The sequence below is a fragment of the Nyctereutes procyonoides genome, unplaced genomic scaffold (genome assembly GCF_905146905.1).
Source record: "Nyctereutes procyonoides isolate TBG_1078 unplaced genomic scaffold, NYPRO_anot_genome, whole genome shotgun sequence".
Classification (NCBI taxonomy): Eukaryota; Metazoa; Chordata; class Mammalia; order Carnivora; family Canidae; genus Nyctereutes; species Nyctereutes procyonoides.
In genome coordinates, this window is record NW_026575140.1 from 36,864,782 (window position 1) to 36,884,716 (window position 19,935).

Genomic DNA, 19,935 nt, shown 5'->3' on the forward strand with positions numbered 1-19,935 from the left:
ATAAGTACAGCAAAAACAGAAGGTCTTTTGTCCCATTACCAATTCCTAACATCACACCAGCTGCCCACAGCATTCTGTAGCCTCTAATTCGATTTATTACTATGGAAGCTGATGTTTCAATTTACTGAACCCAACTGTATAATAAATAAAAGTACCTCAGAGGACCATCTTTGCAATTTAATGTCAGCACAGCAGTTAAAGGCAGTTTATTTAATCTCTCTCTAAAACAAAAGTTGCAGTTTGTTGCTTATAAATCTGTTCTTCCTGCAACCCTTCTGAGAAATGCAGACACCTGGCTTGTGCTTATTGCCTGCTCTCAGGCTGGCTAAGCAACCTGTCGGTGCTCAGTGGGCTGTGCTTCCTGCCAACTCAGGAACAGGTACTCACCTCTCCGGAGACAGGCAGCGCTCTTTCCCAGCTGCTGCAAGAGCAAGAGGCAGAGTGAAAAGGGGAGCAAGTGGCGGCCTGGTTAAAGTGAACTTTGTGCAATGCCCTGACCCAGAGACAAAATGAGGAATGGCAACTCACTGGCACCCCAAACCTCCCCCACCCCCAGCACCCAGGGGACCCTCTGTCCTGCAGTGCAGCACTCACCCACACTATTGAGTGCTTCTTTGTGAGGATGATCTTGATCTTTCAGATTAGACTCTGACCCAGAGCACCAGAACTCGTGTGGGGCTCTTTAACTCTCGTGTCCATCGCAGGGCCCAGGGCAAAGAGTGGAGCTAGCTGCTCAACACAAGCTTAGAATAAGGATAACGGTGTGTCTATGGAGCGCTTACTGCTGTGCCAAGCACTGTTTAAACTCCTTCCATGACTCATCTCAGTTATCCTCACAAAAGTCCTGGGAGATGAATGTTATGGTCAACCCCATTTTACAGATAAGGACAATGAGGCTCCGTGAGCAACATGCCCAAACTTAAAGAGCTAGTGAGTGGGGGAGCTGGGATTTACAAAGGCCATTTTATCACAGAAGACTTGGTGCTTTGTTCTGGGTTCTCTGACAACCTTCTTTGCTTTCAGAGAGACACTTTGAGACCTGAATTGTTTAATGTTTCTAAAAACCATACTTGGCCTTCTTGGTTATGGAGGTGGCCAAATTATTATTTGTTATACTTAGAAGAGCACTTTTTTTCCCTTTCTTTCCTTCCTTTTTTAGCCAGGTAAAGAACTTTATTAACCTTGTTTCAAACTTCAGTTTAATTAGCTGCAAAGAATTAAAAGTATCCAAGCAAAAACTGAAAAGTGCTGCAGTGTCGTCCAAGGGGCTTGCACTTAAAATACTAGAGATCTAGAGTCCATCAGATCCATGAACAAAATTTTTGAAAGCAGTCCTAATATAAGACAGCAGTTCCCAGGAACTTCTTCAAGTTTTGTCTTCTTCAGAAACTGACTCAGATCATTTTGCTTCATTCTTGGAAGCTTCCTCAAAGTTCCCCCACAAGATCCAGAACATCATCCTCTTTGTCCTCTCCGGTAACAAGTGGTGCTGTTTCAGCCTCGGATTGTGTGGGCAGAGCTTCAGCCAGGCTTCTTCAACTAGTCAGACTGTCTGCACCAGGTTGGTTTAAGACTCTGGAAGCATTTCTTCCAGCTGCTTCCTCTCAGCAAGGCCTGTGAGGGTGAAAGTGTTCGCTGCCTCATGTGCTGGAACTTCAGGGTTGTGGAGAGAGAGAATGTTCCTTGGTTTATGAACATACTCACTTCTTCAATACCAGCGATATTGTTTACTCCTAACTTCTTTAAGGGGAACTAAGGTTTGGGGCTTTTGGGTGGCTCAGTGGGTTGAGTGTCTGCCTTTGGCTCAGGTCGTGATCATGGGTCCTGGGATCGAGCCCCATGTCAGGTTCCATGCTGGGTGGGGGGTCTGCTTCTCCTTCTCCCTCTGCCCCTTACCCCCTGCCCTTCTCAGGCTCTTTCATGCTTTCAAATAAATAAATAAGACCGTTTTTTTAAAAAGGAGAACTAAGGTTTTTATCATCTGCCGTAGCCCTTCTGTGAACCATCTTCTAGCAAGCTGTTCCTTCCCCACAAATGTGCACCTGGGCTTGCAATCTGGCCCATTTCTCCTGGTTCGTGACAGTTTCTCTCATCTTGATGGAGTGGAAATGGGACCTTGGGGGACTAAGGTTGGTGCTCAGAGGGTCCCAGCCAAACCAACTGAGATTAGGTGCATGCATGAGGGGACACAAGATGGCAGCCAGCATGTTCTATCTCTTTATACAGAATTTTCTTTTAGGCTAAGACTCAAGATGATCTGCAGCAGTGGTTCTCAAAGTGTGGTTCCTGGACCAGTAGCATCAGTAACCCCCCTGCCCCGAGGAACTTGTTAAAAAGGAAAATTCTTAGGTACCCAATCCAGACCAAACAAATCCAGAAACTCTGGGAATGGGGCCCTGTGATCTGTGTTTTAACAAATCCTCTAGGTGATTCTGGTGCAGGCTGAAGTTTGAGAACCTATGAGTTCAGGATGCTTAACAATCATGAGGTTTTCAAAGCAGTCAAATGAGCAATGCAAGATGCCATCAGCTCTCTGAGCGTACCATCTGCTGGCACTCATGGCCACAGTAAGACAAATGTTAGCACGGAACTATGTGCCACACCAAAGTGTGTGTTCACATCATGTTCCATTAGAGCAAACATAAGCAAAGGTATTTACAGTGTCAACAGGATTCAAGCACAGTGTGGGTGGAAAGGGGATGAGAAGATATTCCTTTAAGTAGCAGAGAAAGACACAAAACAGCACAAAAAATTGGCTTGTTTCTGGAAAGGGCCAGTGGCAGGGGGTAGGGTGGGGGTGGGGGCCTTCAACTAATTACTGAAGGCAGATGACAGAGGCCTGAGGGACCCTCCATTAGGATCACAGGTCAAGTTCACACTGACTTTCCTCCCTTTTCACTCCCTCTCCTCTCCTATTGCACTGATTGTGTTGACAACACAGGCTTTGCAGGAAACACAAAAGCTCCCAGCTCCCTGCTCCACTACTTTCTTTTTCTTCCTCTTGGACCTAGTCCCAGTGATCAAATGCAATGCTCTCAGGGGAGGCAGACTGGCCCAGGAGCGATAAGGGGCCAATTCCTGCAGATTTGTCATTTCACAGGCAAGCTGCCACGGCCTCTACGTAAAAATAACCAGTGATGGGTGTCCAGCCCCATGGAAAAGCAGTTTGGCATTATCACCTGGGAGTTGACACAGAGAGAGAGATGTAATGGGGGGATGAGGCATTGGAGCCGTGACTCCCACTGGCTGGCTGTGTGCAGCCCTGTGCCTTACCTTTCCTGTGGCTCTCGGAAATCGCAGCCGCCTGCCTCTGGAAGGCCTGGAGGTTTACAACTGGTGGCTTTGGAGGCTTTGGAGGAGGAGGACCCAGGGACTTGATGGGAGGCAGTTGTTTTGTTTTGAGAAGTTGATGATGCCTGTCAACTGGCTGTTTCTCTGAGCCTGGATAGTAAAAAAACAAAAACAAAAAAATTAAATTTTAAACGCAGGCTATTACTATTTCCATTTCATGGCTTCCGCCATAAAATTGACAGTCCTTGCCTCAGTCTTTCTCCCCTCTAGTCTACTGTCCTCCTACTGACCAAAGTGTCCTGATCATATCTCGGGCCTGCTGCCCAGAGGACAAAGCCTGGCTTCGTTGGCTTGACATCTACGTGTGTACTCCATCCTCTGGCATGTCAATACCACATGGCCCCAGTCCACATTTCCAGATTCTCTTAACACACTTACCATCCTACTTTCCCAACCTTCAGCCCAAATATCTTTCACTCATGCAAATGGCTTCTCAATTCTCCAAATTTGATGTAAAAAGCCATCATATATCCAAGACTTCATTCATGCCTTTCTTGGTTCTGGAATGCTGTTCCCTCACTTCTTTCTCAGATAGCTCTGATTCATTCTTTAAGGCCCTCTGGGAAATGACACCTCCTCTGGGAAACTTTCACTGATTTTTAAATCAAGGTAAGAATTAACCTGTCTCTGTTTTGTATTCCCATGATGTATCCTTATTATGTCTCTGTCGGTGTTGTGATATATCAGAGGGGCAGATCTATCTTCCCATTGAGTGTTGGCTCCTCGTGTGTGGGGACCAGGGTATACTGATCTCTTGCCAGCATCAAGCACAGTGCCTACTTCCAAGGAAATGGATGGCAACTATCCCCTGAAGGGTGCTTCAGTTGCTTATGACATGCAAATAACATTGGCACTGTAAAGAGGAGGGGGATTGATGCCTGATTTCTAGAACTCATAGCCTGGGACAAGCTTCAGGGCTAACTTTGTGGTATATGGGCATCTGTGGATTTTGTGGTTTTATGTCCTGGAATTTCCCAGGACAGTCTCAATTTCATGCATTTTGCCCTTCTGTGCTCAGAGGCCAAACTCCAGCAGAAATTCCAGTATTGTGTTTGAAAATTGTATCTGCCTCTTAGACTGAAAATAGCACAAAATCTTGTATGATCCATGGGCCATGATTTGGGGTTCACATAATACAATGGTTGACAACATGCCCATCCCTGGTAAAAATAAAGACGTTGGCCAGTATTTTACAAGTTCCTCAGTGCAACTTCCACAGAGCCCTGCTGCCCTCTGGGAGCAAAGAGGTGATGGGTGGGGGAGGGGGGGAGCTTCCTTCTTGCCCCTGCCAGCAGGGGTTACATCAGTCTGGTCTGAGTTCCTCTCTTCACAGGCTTTACTTATAAGTTGCGATGTCAGAAATTATAGTTCTTATCAAATTAAGGAGAAGATGTAGTGAGAATGAGTGATCCCTTACTAACTGGGTTCCTTATTTTTACCAGGCCCTGGGCTAAGAGATGGACATGGGTCATTTCATTTAATCCCCTCAACAGCTCCATCGGGTAGATGGCCCATCCTTCTTTCCTTCTTCCCATTCATCCTCTTTTCCTATCCCTTCATCAATAACGATTTATCTACTATTTTCCAGGCATCATTCTAGAAGTTGGGTATAGAGTTAAGAACAAGAATAGAGATAGAGGCCTGGGTGGCCCAGTGGTTGAACATCTGCCTTTGGCTCAGGGCGTGATCCCAGGGTCCTGGCATTGAGTCCCGCATCAGGCTCCCCGCAGGGAGCCTTCTACCTCTGCCTGTGTGTCTGCCTCTCTCTGTGTCTCTCATGAACAAATAAAAAATAAAAATCTTAATAAAAAAAAGAATAGAGATAGAGATCACCCTCAAGAATTTTCATTTTAATAGGGGGAGACTGAGGATATGCATGCAGACAAATAAACAAGGTAATCACAGAGACCTGTCAGGTCTATGAAAGAACTAGAACAGGCTGCTATGAAAGAGCGCAAACTGCTGATGGTGAAGTAGTGGGCTTTAGCTAAAGAGGTTATCTGAAAAAGTGTCATGTGAACTTAGATCTAAATGCAACTACAGAAAGCTCAGAGGAGGGATTCCTGGGTCGCGCAGCGGTTTGGCGCCTGCCTTTGGCCCGGGGCGTGATCCTGGAGACCCAGAATCGAATCCCACGTTGGGCTCCCGGTGCATGGAGCCTGCTTCTCCCTCTGCCTGTGTCTCTGCCTCTCCTCTCTCTCTCTCTCTCTCTCTCTCTGTGACTATCATAAATAAATAAAAAAAAATTTAAAAAAAAAGAAAGCTCAGAGAAGAGTTGTCTAGGAAGAAGAACAGCAAATGTAAGTGTTCCGAGCATAATAAAGTCTCTTCATGGAATAGCAAGAAATCCATGTGTCTGCTCATGAGCCAGGAGGAGACGGGCAGCAATGAGTCAGATACATAAGCAGGGTCCAGGATGTGCAGAGCCATGAAATCAGTAGTAAGTAGTTCAGACTATTCTAAATTCAGAGGGGGAAGCATGTACTGTTGTAAGCAGGAGATTCCTCCACCCACTCCTGTCCATCCATCCATCCATCCATCCATCCACCCATTCAAGCATTCAACAAATCTTTTTTGAGGACCTACTGAACCTGGCTTTGTTCTTTTAGGTGCTAGGGATACAGTGATCAAGAAGACAGTTTTTATCCTTATGTAACTTATATTTTACTGAAGTAAACAAACAGCTATGTAACAATATACCAGGTGAGGATGGGATATGAAAGTCTAAGCCATGTAAGACAACAGAGACTAATGGAGGTGGGGTAGTTATTTTAGATGGTGACTCACAAATTCCACTCACAACAGATGACACTGAGCAGAAACCATAATGAAGTGAGGGAGGGAGACATCAAAGGCCTGGGGGGAAGGAAGTATGTTCCAGGCAGAGTATCAGCAAGTGCAAAGGCCCTGGGGTGGAACTAGCATGGTTTATCTAAGGGAAAGCAAGAAGGCCAGTGTGGTAAAAGGAGGAGTAAGAGAGGTAAGAGGGGCCAAATGACATCAGTTGGTATAAAATGGCCAGAGTTGAACTTGAGCAGGGGAGTGCTATGGTCTAATTTATGATTTAGAGGATCACTGTGCCCACTAGGAGAAGAATCAGGTCGTAGGGGGCAAGCATGTAGAAGCAGGGAAACCAGCCGGACCATTGTGGTCCAGGAGAGAGAGGACAGTGGTGTGGACAGTGGTCTGGACAGGGCAGAGGGCAGAAATTGACTAAAGCAGAAGGATACAGAACATATTTTGCTGGTAGAACCAAGAGCTTGCTGATGCAGCGGGTGCAAAGAATGAGGGGAAAGAAGAATAGAGCGTGGCACCTAGGCTTTTGGCTGCAGCAACTACAAGGAGGGTTGTGCTGTTTACCAAGTTGGGGCATATTGGTGATGAATCCGATTCACAGCAGAGCAGACCAGGCCGTACAAAGTTAAGTAGACTGCCCAAGCTTATGCATCTTTTAAGACGTAGAGCTAGGATTCAAACCCAAGCTTGACCAAACTTTCAATAGAATTGCAGGAGATCAAGCATTTACCCAGACCTGAAATTACAATTTGGCAGATGGGCTTAGAATACCTGCTCTGGAGTTTGGAGCAAAACTTGCCCAGATCAAACGTGACCATCAGTAAGCTCTAAATTAGAAGAACTTAGTGGCCCGTCCCCTAGGCCCACAAGGATGAATTCTCACCTGGGGTCTGGCTGGCAAGTTCACTCTCATAGACAGGCTGGCAGGAGCTCCCCGCTGGGCTCCTCTCAGGGTGAGGGGTTTCTAGGCTCTTCCTGCCATGTTGGAGAAATAGAAAAGTGGGATCTTCAGGTGATTTTCTTTGGGCCACCGAGTAACTCTGGGAAGGTAGGGTCTGGGCTCCTTTTGTTTCCAGCTGTCTCCTGGGTTCCTTTGGAGTAAGCCCTCTGCTTTGCTGCTCCTCCGGATGGAAGCCCCTGTTTGTATAACTGGTAAGGAAAGAAGCTGAAGACATCTCATTTTTCCGAGATGACACCTTCTCCCAGTTCCAGAGCTTGTCTTTGAAGCTATCTGTCACTGCTACTCTCCTCTTGTTGGTTATCTCAGCGCTTGGCTGACTCACGTCTAACATCAGAGAAGTTTTCTGTGAATTCACTGCAGAACCAGGAGACGTCTCCGGAGGTCCTGGGGAATTCGGACATTTCTGAATCTTGCTCCCCTGGGCCACTTTCATTTCCTGGAGTTTAAGAAGCTGGGGTTCAGCACTAGAACAGCACAGTGGGAGTGGATTGTGGTTGGGCAAGAGGGGTTTCCCATTGGCCAAAGTTCTTGTTGACTGTGTGTTTCGAATGCCACCCTTTCGAGAAACACCTGCTGAGAATTTAATAGGTCCTGGAGGAGGTGGCGCATCAAACTTTTGAAATTTAGCTCGAAGTTCCTTGAAGTTTCTTAGCCCTTCCTAAAGCATAAGAAAAAAAAAGTCTCATTACTCTAGGAAAAAAAACTGATTAGTTGACTTCACTGCGCATGTAAGTGCTGATACACCACCATTGCTTAGTGGGCCGTGTCAGCTGGTAACTCGACCTCTATGTGAGGTGCAACAAAAACAAAGGTCTCCTCTTTGAAACACTTCAGGTCTGTTTAATTCCGTCACAACATGTAAAGGATACTCATAAAGGAGACAGTATTGACAATTGCTGATAAAGCCCTTGATACAGATTCTTGGTGGTGCCTTGTTGCCTCTACAAGTTCTAAACTTCCTAGCACAGCATTCAAAGTTCTTCATAATCTGGTGGGGTTATGGTCTCCAGCCACAGCCCACCACAAGTACCCTTAAACCAAATGGCATTATCATTTTCTAGAAATCTGTACCATTGACCACCCTGACTTTGCTTATGTGTTCTTGCTTCACAAAATTCACCCTCCACCTAACTTGTCAGTTGCTCTCTTGCAACTTCGATGCCCACTTTTCTCCAGGAAGCCTTTCCCTGAGCTGACAGGTAGAGCTAACTTCTTCCCGGTCTCCTCGTGCTTCCATAGCTCTGGTTCTCTTGGCTGTTGAACTTAACTTTGGAACTAGACAGGTCTACATTTAAATTCTGACTCTGTTCTTTATCATCTAGGCAAATAACTCTGGGAAATGTGATATTAGCTCTCAGCATAGTCTCATCATGGAAAGAAGGGGTCAAGTGGTAAAAGGGTTAGGGCCACTATGCGTGGAGTGTCCATCACGGTGCCAGCAAGCCTGCGATAGATAAATCAGAGCTATTTGGAAGAGGCTAGCTGATGCTCTTGTGTTTTGACTCTCCTTGGGAGAGTGTGCTCTACCTTCTGAGCTGAGTACGAATTCAGTATATGAAAATAGTTGTAGGGGGGATCCCTGGCTGGCTCCACAGTTTAGCGCCTGCCTTTGGCCCAGGGCACGATCCTGGAGTCCTGGGATCCCAGCATGGGGCCTGCTTCTCCCTCCTCCTGTGTCTCTGCCTCTCTCTCCATGTCTATCATTCATAAATAAATCAATAAATCTATCTATCTATCTGAAAAGAGTGGTAGGAATAGCAGCCCAACCCTTGCAGCTGAGGAAGGATGTGCCCGGCATTACCCGGGCCGGGGGTGGCCTGGGCAGATAGGATGGGGCTTGCCTCCTGCTCAGTGTTGTTCCCACTGCTCCCCTTTTTTCTCACCAGGTCTGATTTAGTTTTATAACTGCACTTTGCCATCTTTTGTCTCCCCAGGAGGAAGGAAAGGGTGGAGGTAGAGTGTGAGTGGACAGTGCATGGAGCCCTTTCAGAGAGCCACTGTCTTCTCCTGGTCAATTTATAAAGGGCTGAGTTTCGTGTAGCAAGACAATCTCCACACCAGTCGCTTCTCGTTTTGCCATCTGAGGGAATGCTGGGTGACCTTTTCTCACCATGTTTACAGTTGACTCACACCTGTCCTCCGAAGATTCAGGGATGGAGGGAAGTTGAAGTAGCAAGAAGCAGGTGTCTGGGAGCTTGCTTGTATGCTCTCTCCCGCAGGCTGCCTGTCTCCAGGCCCTCCCTTCCTCTCTATCACACTCATACACACACACACACACACACACACACACACACACACACATATGCACACATGTACACATTTATAGTTTTTTCCCCATGAATTGCTAAGTCTTGATTTCTTACATAGATTTCAACCAGAGGTCAAATTAATTCAACTATACTTTCTTTCCCCTGATGTGAGGGAAGCCAGCACTGGGCATGGAACCTGGAGAGCTGAGTAGGAGGCTCTGCCATTTTCTAGTTATGCGCCTTGGGCAATTCATTACCCTGAGCTTTATTTTCCTCACTATAAAAAGGGACTACTCTACTAACAGTTGAAGGTTATTGTAAGGATCAAAGGAGAGAGCTGTAGACCTGCCGCAGTGGTTTATGTTTTAAAATTGTGGTAAGATACATGTCATTTAAAATTCACCCTCTTAACCATTTTATACGTATGATTCAGTGGTATTAAGGGCACTCACATTGCTGCAAATGTCCAGAACCCTTTTTATCTTGCAAAAGTAGAACTCCATCACCATTATGCAGTTCTCCACTCCCTACGTCCTACCCCCAGCACTCACCATTCTACTTCCTTTCTCTATGATTTTTCAAGTACCTCATATAAGGGGAATCATACCGTACAGTAATTATCTTTTTGTGACTAGCTTATTTCACTTAGCATACTGTCCTTGAGGTTCATTCATGTTGTGGCACGTGGCAAAATTTTCTCTTTTTTAAGACTGAATAATAATCCATTGTATGTATACACCACATATTGTTTATCCATTCGTCTGTTGGTGGGCACTTTCTTTGCTTCCACTTTTTAAATGTTTTAAATAACATTCCTATAAAGATGGATATGCAAATCTCTCTTTGAAATCCTGTTTCCATTCCTTTTGGGTATTTGCCAAGAAGTGGAATTACTGAATCATTATTGTAATTCTATGTTTAATTTTTTGAGCAACGACCATACTGTGTTCTGTAACAGCTGTACCATCTTAAACTCCTACTAACCTAACATAGGATTTCAATTTTTCCACATTCTTGTAACATAATATTTTTATAGCAGCCATCACAATAGATGGGATGTGGTCAGTGGTTAATATTTTTAAAGGAATGTAATGATGATTATTTTTAGCTCTTCATTATCTGAAGCCATATGAGCTATAGTTATCATTGGGTGGTAGATTTTAGTCTCTGCAGGGATGTTAGGAAAAACCCTAGCAGGAAATGGAATTATTCATTGATTCCCTCCAAACCCAAATCCTGTGTCAAGGTCACTGGTTCAGGAGGAAGTAAGCTTGATTATATCTCTTTCAATAAATGCTCATTGTGTGTCCATGATGTGGGCAAAAACACTATTTTAGACAAGGGTTCAGCTATTAAATATTATATTCTAAGGTCAGGGAGAGGCAGAAAATAAGCAAATACACATGAAAATATTAGAGATAGAAGCCATGTGGAGAACTGAATACCAAATTAAACACTGGGTGGCTGGGTGCCCACCAATAATTTTCCGAGCTCTCTTAGGGAAGTCATTCCCTTTCCAGAGCGGAGTTGTCTATCACATAAGACTGTTGGCCCAAGTGAGCACCAAGGTCCCTCTAGCACTAAAGTTTGGATTTTACTTTCTCTATTATGGGAAATAGTTGTGACACAATCTGTTGTTGATCATCACCTCTAGAGGAGAGGTCAGGGTTGAGGGCATGCGGCAAAGTACATGAGGATGGGTTGGGTGGTGCTCAGGGCTCATTCTAATGAAAACCATGATCCATTTTTCTGGACCCACAGCAGGTCTGTCTCCACATCCTACTAATGTCAAGTGTTTTTGTTTTATTTTGTTAAATAGGCTCAATGCCCAGCACGAGTCCCACATGGGGCTTGAAGTTATGACCATGAGATTAAGACCTGAGATCAAGAGTCAGACACTTAACCAACTGAGCTACCCAGCCACCCCACTGATGTCAAGGCTTAAGAAGCCCACAAACCCGTCCCTTCTTCATGCCATGGCCACTATCTCTGAGTCATCCTCACACATTGCAATGACTTCCTTGTGGTCTGTCTGCTTCTACTCTGGGTCCTTCCAACCCGTCACTTACCCAGCTATTAGACAAACCTGATGAAACACACATCTGATCATGTATGTCCCCAGTTTAAAATTATTCAGTTTGGCTTCCCCAAAGCTTTCACATCAACTGAAACTCTCTTGCATAGCACATAAGGCCCTCCCCCAAATCCCAACTCTGTTCATTTTCGGACATGATAGTGGGCCCTTCCCTAACACGTTTTCTTCCTTCTGGCCTCACTGAGTTGCCCAAGTTTTCCCGCCTATTCTGCTCTTTCATGCCTATGCCTTTGAATGTACCATTTCTTCTGCCTAGAATGCCCATCTCTCTCCCAATTTCTGGAATTAGAAAATTGCTGCTTGTTCATGATTCAACTCACGTCACCTCAAAATGTGCGTTGGTTTACTGCTATGTGCTAGGAATGAGGGTTACGATAGTGAGTTAGCATTCCTGACCTTTCAGAGCTAGTGAAATGAGGAAGCAGACACAAACTGATCACTTTAGTGTAGGAGAGATGGTTATTCGATACACAGCGTGACATCTGTGAGAACACAGAGAGTGGGTCATGACAGACGAATGGATAAACCAAATGTAGCAGGGCTACAAAGAAGGTTCTGTAAAAATGACTTAGTTGGAAGAGGCAGGCAAGTGAGGGTGGCAGGAAAGGTGGCCCCAATAGCAAGAAGAGCAGGAACAGAGAAGGCATGGCAGTGTGAAGCAGCATAGTGTAGATGGAAATAAGCAATTCTATGTTACTGAAGCCCTAGTGTTCCATATGGGAAGCTGGATGAGAATGTCAAGGCCAAGTCCCCTTAAAGTAATTAGGCTTAATCTTCAGAGTAGTTGGGGAGCTACTGATAAGTTTTACACAGGGCTAGGACAGACTTTGGTTTATATTTCATGCAGATTAGAGACCAGGAACTAATTAGGAGGCCAAATAAAAATGATAAAAGGTGGAAGTTGGACAGTGTTGGTAGGAATGGAAAAGAGAAATGTGCAGGGGGTGGTATGGACCAGACCTAGAGAGGGAAGGGAGGACTGCAGGATGATTCCTGGGTTACTAAATTGAGTAAGAGGATGGATGTTGGTTCTTGAAACTAAGACTGAGGACAGAAGATAAAAGTACTGGGGAGAAATGATGGGCCCAGTTTTGGATGTGATGGTTTGCCTTCTTAGGGGAGCCATCTAATAGGTAGTTATTTTGGGGTACCTTTTGGGGGTTAGAAATTTAAATTGGTATTTATTCACTTCTTGGTGAGCACAGAGCTTAAAAATATGAACCCTGGAGTCCAGCTGCCTGAGTTCAAATTCCAGTCTTGCCATTAATTGGCTTTATGACCCTGAGCCAATGACCTAAACTTTCTGTATTTGTTGCTTTATCTGGGGTAATAATTGTACTCCACCTCTTAGGGTTGTTGTGGTAGGTAGAATGATGGACCCTTAAAGAGATCCACATCCTAATCCATGAAACCTGTCACCTTGCATGCCAGAGGGACTTTCTGGGTATAATTAAGTTAAGGATCTTCAGATGGGGAGATGATCCTGGATTATCTGGGTGGGCCCAATGTAATCATAAGGGTCCTTGTAAGTGGAATGCAAGACACAAGGCGATAGGACAATGAAACAAAGATGAGGGTATGGGGGATGAAGATGCAAGATTCTGATTTTGAAGATGGAGGAAGATCTAGGAGCTAAAGAATGCAGGTTGCCTCCAGAAGCTGGAAAAGGAAACAGGTTTTTCCTAGAGCCACCAGATGGAACACTGTCCTGCTAACACCCTGATTTTAGGTGTAAGATAAACCGCAACTGTAAGATAATAACTTCGTGCTATTTTAAGCTACTCAATTTGTGGTCATTTGGTGCAGAACTAGGAAATGAATACAGTAGTATGGGGATCTAATTAATAAGTACATGTACAGCATTCAGAAGGCAATAATAGATGTCACTAAATTTTAGCTCTTGTTATTTATAGGTGGTTGTCGTGACCATAGGGCTGGATAGGATCACTTAGGAAAACGTGTGCTGGCATCAGAGCCATGGACAATAGCAGAGGGCAAGAAAAAGGCCTGAGAAGAAACAAAGAGGTAAGAGTTAATCAAGAGATAGGGCAGCCCAGGTGGCTCAGCCTTTTAGTGCTGCCTTCAGCCCGGGCATGATCCTGGAGACCCGGGATCAAGTCCCATGTCAGGCTCCCTGCATGGAGCCTGCTTCTCCCTCTGCCTGTGTCTCTGCCTCTCTCTGTCTCTGTGTCTCTCATGAATAAATAATCTTTTAAAAAAAAGAGAGATAAAGAGAAGGGATGGTCAGTATTAATGAAGAACTAGTGCCCAGTAGTGGCTAGTGCAGCAGAGAAGTTCTAGAAGATAAAGACTGAAAAACGTCTGTTGGATGGATATTGCAAAAGAATGCCATCACAGCAGCAATGGGTCCCAGAGTGAATGAGAGGGGAAGAAAAAAATAAATGACTAGCCTCTCTTTTTTTTTTAAGGAAGCTGGCAATGACAAAAGGAGGAGAGGGGATAATTAGAATGGGATTCAGGATCAACTGAAGGTTTTAACTAATTTTTCTTTCTAGTGAATCTTTCCCTAACCCAGATCCTGGAAAGCTCAGAACTCCACTTCCCTCTGTCAGCTAGACCTCTGCCAAGTAGAGGCATCCAGGCAGGGATGGAGGATGAGCACAAGGATTGCAGGTCATGGAAGAGCAGATCTCTGGAGAGCAACCATAGACGCTCCCGTGCTGTGTATTGGGGAGTAGCAGGAATGTGTTCCTACCAGAATAATCCCATGTGGATGCAAGACTTCTCACTTACCTGTAGCATACCAGCTCATTCCTGGCCCTTCTGAAAATTCCTAAAATAACCTATCATAAACCCCTTTCTGTTCAAACTGGCAGCAACAGATTTGGTTATCTACAGCAAAAAACACTGCCTAATACATTCTGGTTTGCTTTTCCTCCCATCCCCTATCAGCACTCAACCTACTGCTTATCTCCCTCCATCAGGATGTAAGCTCCTTGGGGACAAGTGCTTTGTCGGGATGGTTCCCTGCCTTAACACAAGTGCCTGGAAGCATATTGGCCCATCGAGGGTGCTCAGTAAAAATGTGGTGAATGAGTAAATCCTTGACATGTAAGTCTTTCAGCAGCCCTTCAAGGCAGGGACAGTGTCTTCTTTATCTTGATACCCCCATTACTAGTGCCAGGGCTTACAAAGTGTTTGGTGAATGAACTGGTAAATGAACATTTAGAAAAATTAGCAGGTTCATATAATTCATGAACTGTAACTGTACAGAATTTTTTTTCCCTAAGTGCAGCTTAGAATGCACACAGAAACAAATTCTTTAATTGCTGTGATACCGGAAGACAACCCTGAAAATAGCCCTGAAGATAGCCTTGGCACATCTGATCTGGACCGGGCGTGCTTCGAATACCTCATCTGGGAAGCAAAGGCCAAAACAATCTCAAGAGATGTTGTGAGAACAACCTAGGATAAAAGACAGTGGTGTCCTCTAAACACAAAGAGTTTATTTCTTTGATGTGGAAATTGACCAAGGGGTAGCAACCTGCCAGGAGAACAAAGACGTTGCTATTTTAGACACATGGGGAGACCAGTGTGAAGTAGTCATAAACCTGAACGTCAGTTCTTTAAATGCAGTATTATTATATCTACATGAATATATTTAAGCCCAACTAGGGGACAAGACTCCATCAGACACATGTCTCTCATTCAATATTTATTTTATACAAATCTAAGAAATAATAACAAAAGTATGCATTTATACCTATTTCACACACACACACACACACACACACACACACACACACACTTTATATGATGTTACTACATGCCAGGGTATATTCTATTCATTTAACTGATTTAAACCTTATGTCTAGCCCAGTGTTCTCCTAAGATACAGACCAGGATATTGAGGCATTGTGAGGATAAGCAACCTGTCCAAGGTCACAGCAAGAATCGTCAAAGATGGGATCCCTGGGTGACTCAGTGGTTGAGCATCTGCCTTCAGCCCAGGGTGTGATCCCAGAGTCCTGGGATTGAGTCCCACGTCAGGCTCCCTGCATGGAGCTTGCTTCTCCCTCTGCCTGTCTCTGCCTCCCTCTCTGTGTCTCTCATGAATAAATAAATAAAATCTTAAAAAAAAAAAAGAATAGTCAAAGCTGGGATTCAAACTCACATAATCTGGGTTCAGAACCCATGCTCTATCTTGGACTGCATAAATCCAAAGATTTAGATTTAGATTTTTTTTTTAAGGAAAAGGCTAATATTTGATCAGAAGAATAAATACTATACTACTAGCTTCCTAGGAAGTCTCTCTATACTTTGCCAGTTTCAGAGAATTGATAACTGTGTTTTTTCTCTCCTATCCCTATCATCCTTATTAACAACTCTTATGTATAATCTCTACAATAACCCTACAGAGTAGGTATTGTTACTGCCTCATTTTACAGGTAGAGATTGAATAATTTTCCCTAGTTTACAGTTAGAAATTAGGAATTTGAATCTGAGTCTATTTGACTATAGCATTGATCTTACCTATTCTGCTAATATGCCTTATTTATAAATTTAATTTACAATTCTTTTGTTATCTCACTGACTTTTCATAATCAATTTCACATGTCACACTAATTTTAGAAATTATATAACAAGTGTAACTCTAATCATATTTCTTAACAAATAATAATTCCAGGAACCAATTTGCATTTGCCTTTAAAACACTCTTTAAGACATTTTGTTATTTATACAGAGATGAGCAAAACATTGGATCTAATGTATTGCTCTAATGGGATTTTTAAAATTTCTTAATAAGTTATATGACTTTGTGACTGTGCATCTTGGATTTTCAAGGTAGTTCGGATTTAATGTAATTTAAAAGTGATGCAAAGATGCAGAACCAGAAAACAAAATATAATTTAGTGCTGTACCCTTTCAAAATAGATCTGCAAATGAGAATCAGTCCTGTGTCAAATCACATATCCTCACTCCTGGTTTATAAAATATGGTACAGACAGCTGCTCCACCCTCTCTGAAGTTTCCCTGTCTTGGTGGTCTGCTTGGTAACACTCTCCCAGGTCATAGCTCCCTGGGCTTCCATCTACAATGGCATGCTTCACACCACATGTAAGCTGCAGTGAACACAGACTGCCAGTGCTCATAAATTAGTGACTCAAGAAGTGAAAGTAGGCATAAAAATATACATAAAATTAAGTTCCAAAAGGAGAAGGCCCTGTTTTGGTGCATATTTCTTGATTTAAGAAAAGGTGACTCATTTCTGAATTTCTACAAATTGCTGAATATTGCCTTCGGGGAGGGAGGAACAATGGCAGCATCCATGGCCAAGGTTTATCACACATTTCACATTCTTCTCCTGATAAGCAAATAGAAGAGCCTTCAGGAAAAACACAGACTCAAAATCCAAAGCACAGAGAAAGGCAGAATTTAAGAAATTAGGAGGCCAGAAAAAGAGGCAGTAATCGCTGTCAAACCCTTCCTAAGATGGAAAGAAAGAAAAGTCGATTAAAAATAGCATCTGAGTCATCCTTCACGAATAAAAGAGCTTCGATCCAACCTTCACTACTACAAGAGCTATAATGATGGCAAAACGGCCTATGTTCCTGGTACCAGTGATTAATTCCAAAGCCCCCAGGAAGGGGTGGGAGCAAGAGAGCAGAGAAGTGCTGTTTGAATCCTCCTGCCCACCCCCTGAATGGACACTGGACAAAAACGTTAAAAGCTTCCATCATAAAGGTGTAAGAATCAGTAACTGCCCACCCTATTTAACCCATCAGGCCAGATTAGGACTTTTCATCCTTCAGTTATACATGGGCAAGTGTCCCAGCTCTGCTAGATGTGTGACCTTGAGCAAGCTACTGAATTTCTCTGCATCTGTAAAATGGGGCTAATACTGCCCCCCATCTGGGGCTATCAAGTTTCACTTATGTGTGAAAGCCTCCTAAGTATCTGGCCCCTGGCAGGTGAGTTCCGGGTAAGACGGCTACTCCTCTAGTTGGAACCTCCATGCTGCATGTGAAAAAGGAGAGATCTAGAGCTCCCCAGGCTCCCCATAAAATCCCTCCTCCTCCAGTTGTGACACTGCCCACTGCTGACTCTCCAAGCGCCCAAGTCCTGCATGGTCTTAATAACCACCAAGCCCTGCTCACCACTACACCCCTGCAGCACTATTAAAGCTGCCTAGAGGTCCCAATTCTTACGAGTGGGCACTAAAGTAATGACTCCTGTTTCCGTAAAGCCACTAGGCCTCACATCTCTGTTTACCTCGGTCGTCATCCGAAAGCCAAGCTAGTCCATTAACAGAGGGCCCCATCTCCCAAAGATCTCTTTAAATGTCCCCAGCGGATCCCCAACACTTCCAGGAGGTTCTCTGCAACTCAATCAGTGGTTAGAAAATCCCTCTCCTCCTCCACCTGTTCTGTGAACACACCTGCCACCTCATTGCTCTAACTCAAACTCATACCTCAAGACCCAGCTTTCCTTGATGCTCTCTCAAGTGTGTCTTTTTTCTCCTATACTCCTCTACTCCTGGGCCAGGAGGTGGGGCAAGTGTTCAGTTAGCTTCTCGCTGCTGCTTGCACATCATTTCTTCGTCACAGATCCCAGCTCCCACTGACGGTGTACCGAACTAAACCCATTGCTCCTTATTGAAGTTGTCGTTGATATTTCCGGCCATTCTCCTTCATTTACTGAAGATTTTAGCACCTGACTTACTCCTCTCCCTCCAGTACCATTTCCATGACAATAAGAAAATTTAGAATCCATATAGATAACCCTTCCAAGAGGCTGATTTCATTCCTGACAGTCTTATCTTCCACTCAGCCACCACTCTGCATGCATAACTGGACCATCTTCAGCACATCAATTTCAAGGATCTTCCTCTTGGATCACCATCTCTTCTCTCACCCTCTTGCCTCTCCTGGTACCCCATTTCTAGGAAATTGCTGGCTCCACCAAGTGAATCCCTGGGCCTCAATACTTCTTCCCTGTCTACTATCCCCCGTAGCCTGAAACGTCTCTCTTCTCAGACCTCGTTTGGCAATGTTTTTAGATCTGGCTGTGCACTGGAATGTCCTGAGGATTTCTGAGCCTGCCCCCTGAAGCAGAATCTCTGGGGAGTCCATATTCTGGAGTGCTTACTGTATGGTCAGCTCAGCACCTGGTCCAAGGAATAGATTGGGGAACATGTCTTCTAGCATCTCATCTGCACATCTCTTGCAGTCTCCTGCCTCTCACTTCTTCCCACGTCCTACTGCAATTACTCAGGTAGATGTCCCATCTTTCCCAAGAGTCTGAACTCTTTCAAGGCAGGTAGGAAATCGTACTTATCTTTGTGGAGCTCACGGGCTCAAGCATGATGCTTCACTCTTAGTAAGTACTCAATAAGTAGTTGCCAAACTAGTACTAAAAATTAAACGAATGCATTTCTTGGGTAATGACCTAGAGGGCACATTCTTTAAAAGGGCTATCTTAAGAGACTTACACATGAAATCCATGCTAATGGTGCATCTAAAAATGCAGGTTGGATCACATTCTCCTCTGTTCAAACCTTCCAATGGCTTCCCATTATCTTGATGATAAATTATATATTCCGTAGCCATACATATTAGGCCCCCTGATCTTTTCCTGCCTCCATCTCCAGCTTTGTTTCCTGCCACTTCTAGCTCACAGCTTCAGTACAACTAGACTTGCCCTCGTGCAGTTGTACATGCTCTTCCCTCTGCCTGGATGCCTTTTCTGTAGTTATTTGCCTAGCTAAACTTATTCTGAGATTCAGCTGGGCTATCAGCCCCTCCCAGGAGCCTTTTCCAGTGTTTAGGCTGGGCTAATACCTGTTCCCTGCTCCATAGCACTCTTGGTTTAACTGTCTATATGTCTGCTTTGGCCAAACCCCATTTATAGGGACGTCCTTGGAGTGTGGACAAGACTGTACTCTTTTCCACTCACGTGTCTGTCACCATGCTTAGGTACATGGAATGTAGGTGACAATATTTTTTAATTGAACTGAGCTGATTAGAAAACATTGGATACACTTATCGATAGAAGGGATTGCAGAAAATTAGGAAGAATTCTAGAAGAAATAATATGAACAGTGTACTGAATTCTGAGTATGCTACATCTTATTGTGTTAGCATGGTTCCAAGCCCTGTCACAACAGCAACATGTGAACTTCGTCTCAATCACTGTCATCCTTACACAATGGGCTTCCTAGGTGCACCTCTGTAAAGCAGGACAAAATCAAGGGTCAGGTTTGCTTAGGTCTGCTAAAGTAAAGGAAATTTTTAACTTTTCATGTTTGTGGGCCTTGCTCCTAGGGACGCTAGACTTTATCATTTACCAAGGTCAAAATGACTCAGCAAAACCTCAAAGCATGGGCTCTATTTCTGCCTTGAGCACACATTGTACATCTGCTTTGTTAAAAATAAATAACCAAATAGGAGTATTCCAAACATACAGATAAGAAAAAAACTCCTCCTCGATTCTCAGAAGATTAAAGTCATACAACCTTACAG

General features: G+C 44.2%; 1 protein-coding gene across 1 annotated transcript in view; it reads right to left on the reverse strand.

The window, feature by feature from the left end:
- Positions 1 to 7,775, reverse strand: part of FYB2 (FYN binding protein 2) — a 95,790-nt gene extending 88,015 nt beyond the window's left edge. The window contains 3 exon segments of the mRNA XM_055305846.1: positions 388 to 421; positions 3,274 to 3,441; positions 7,031 to 7,775. Coding sequence (XP_055161821.1) covers positions 388 to 421; positions 3,274 to 3,441; positions 7,031 to 7,775 — 947 coding nt within the window.
- Positions 7,776 to 19,935: the final 12,160 nt, after the last annotated feature.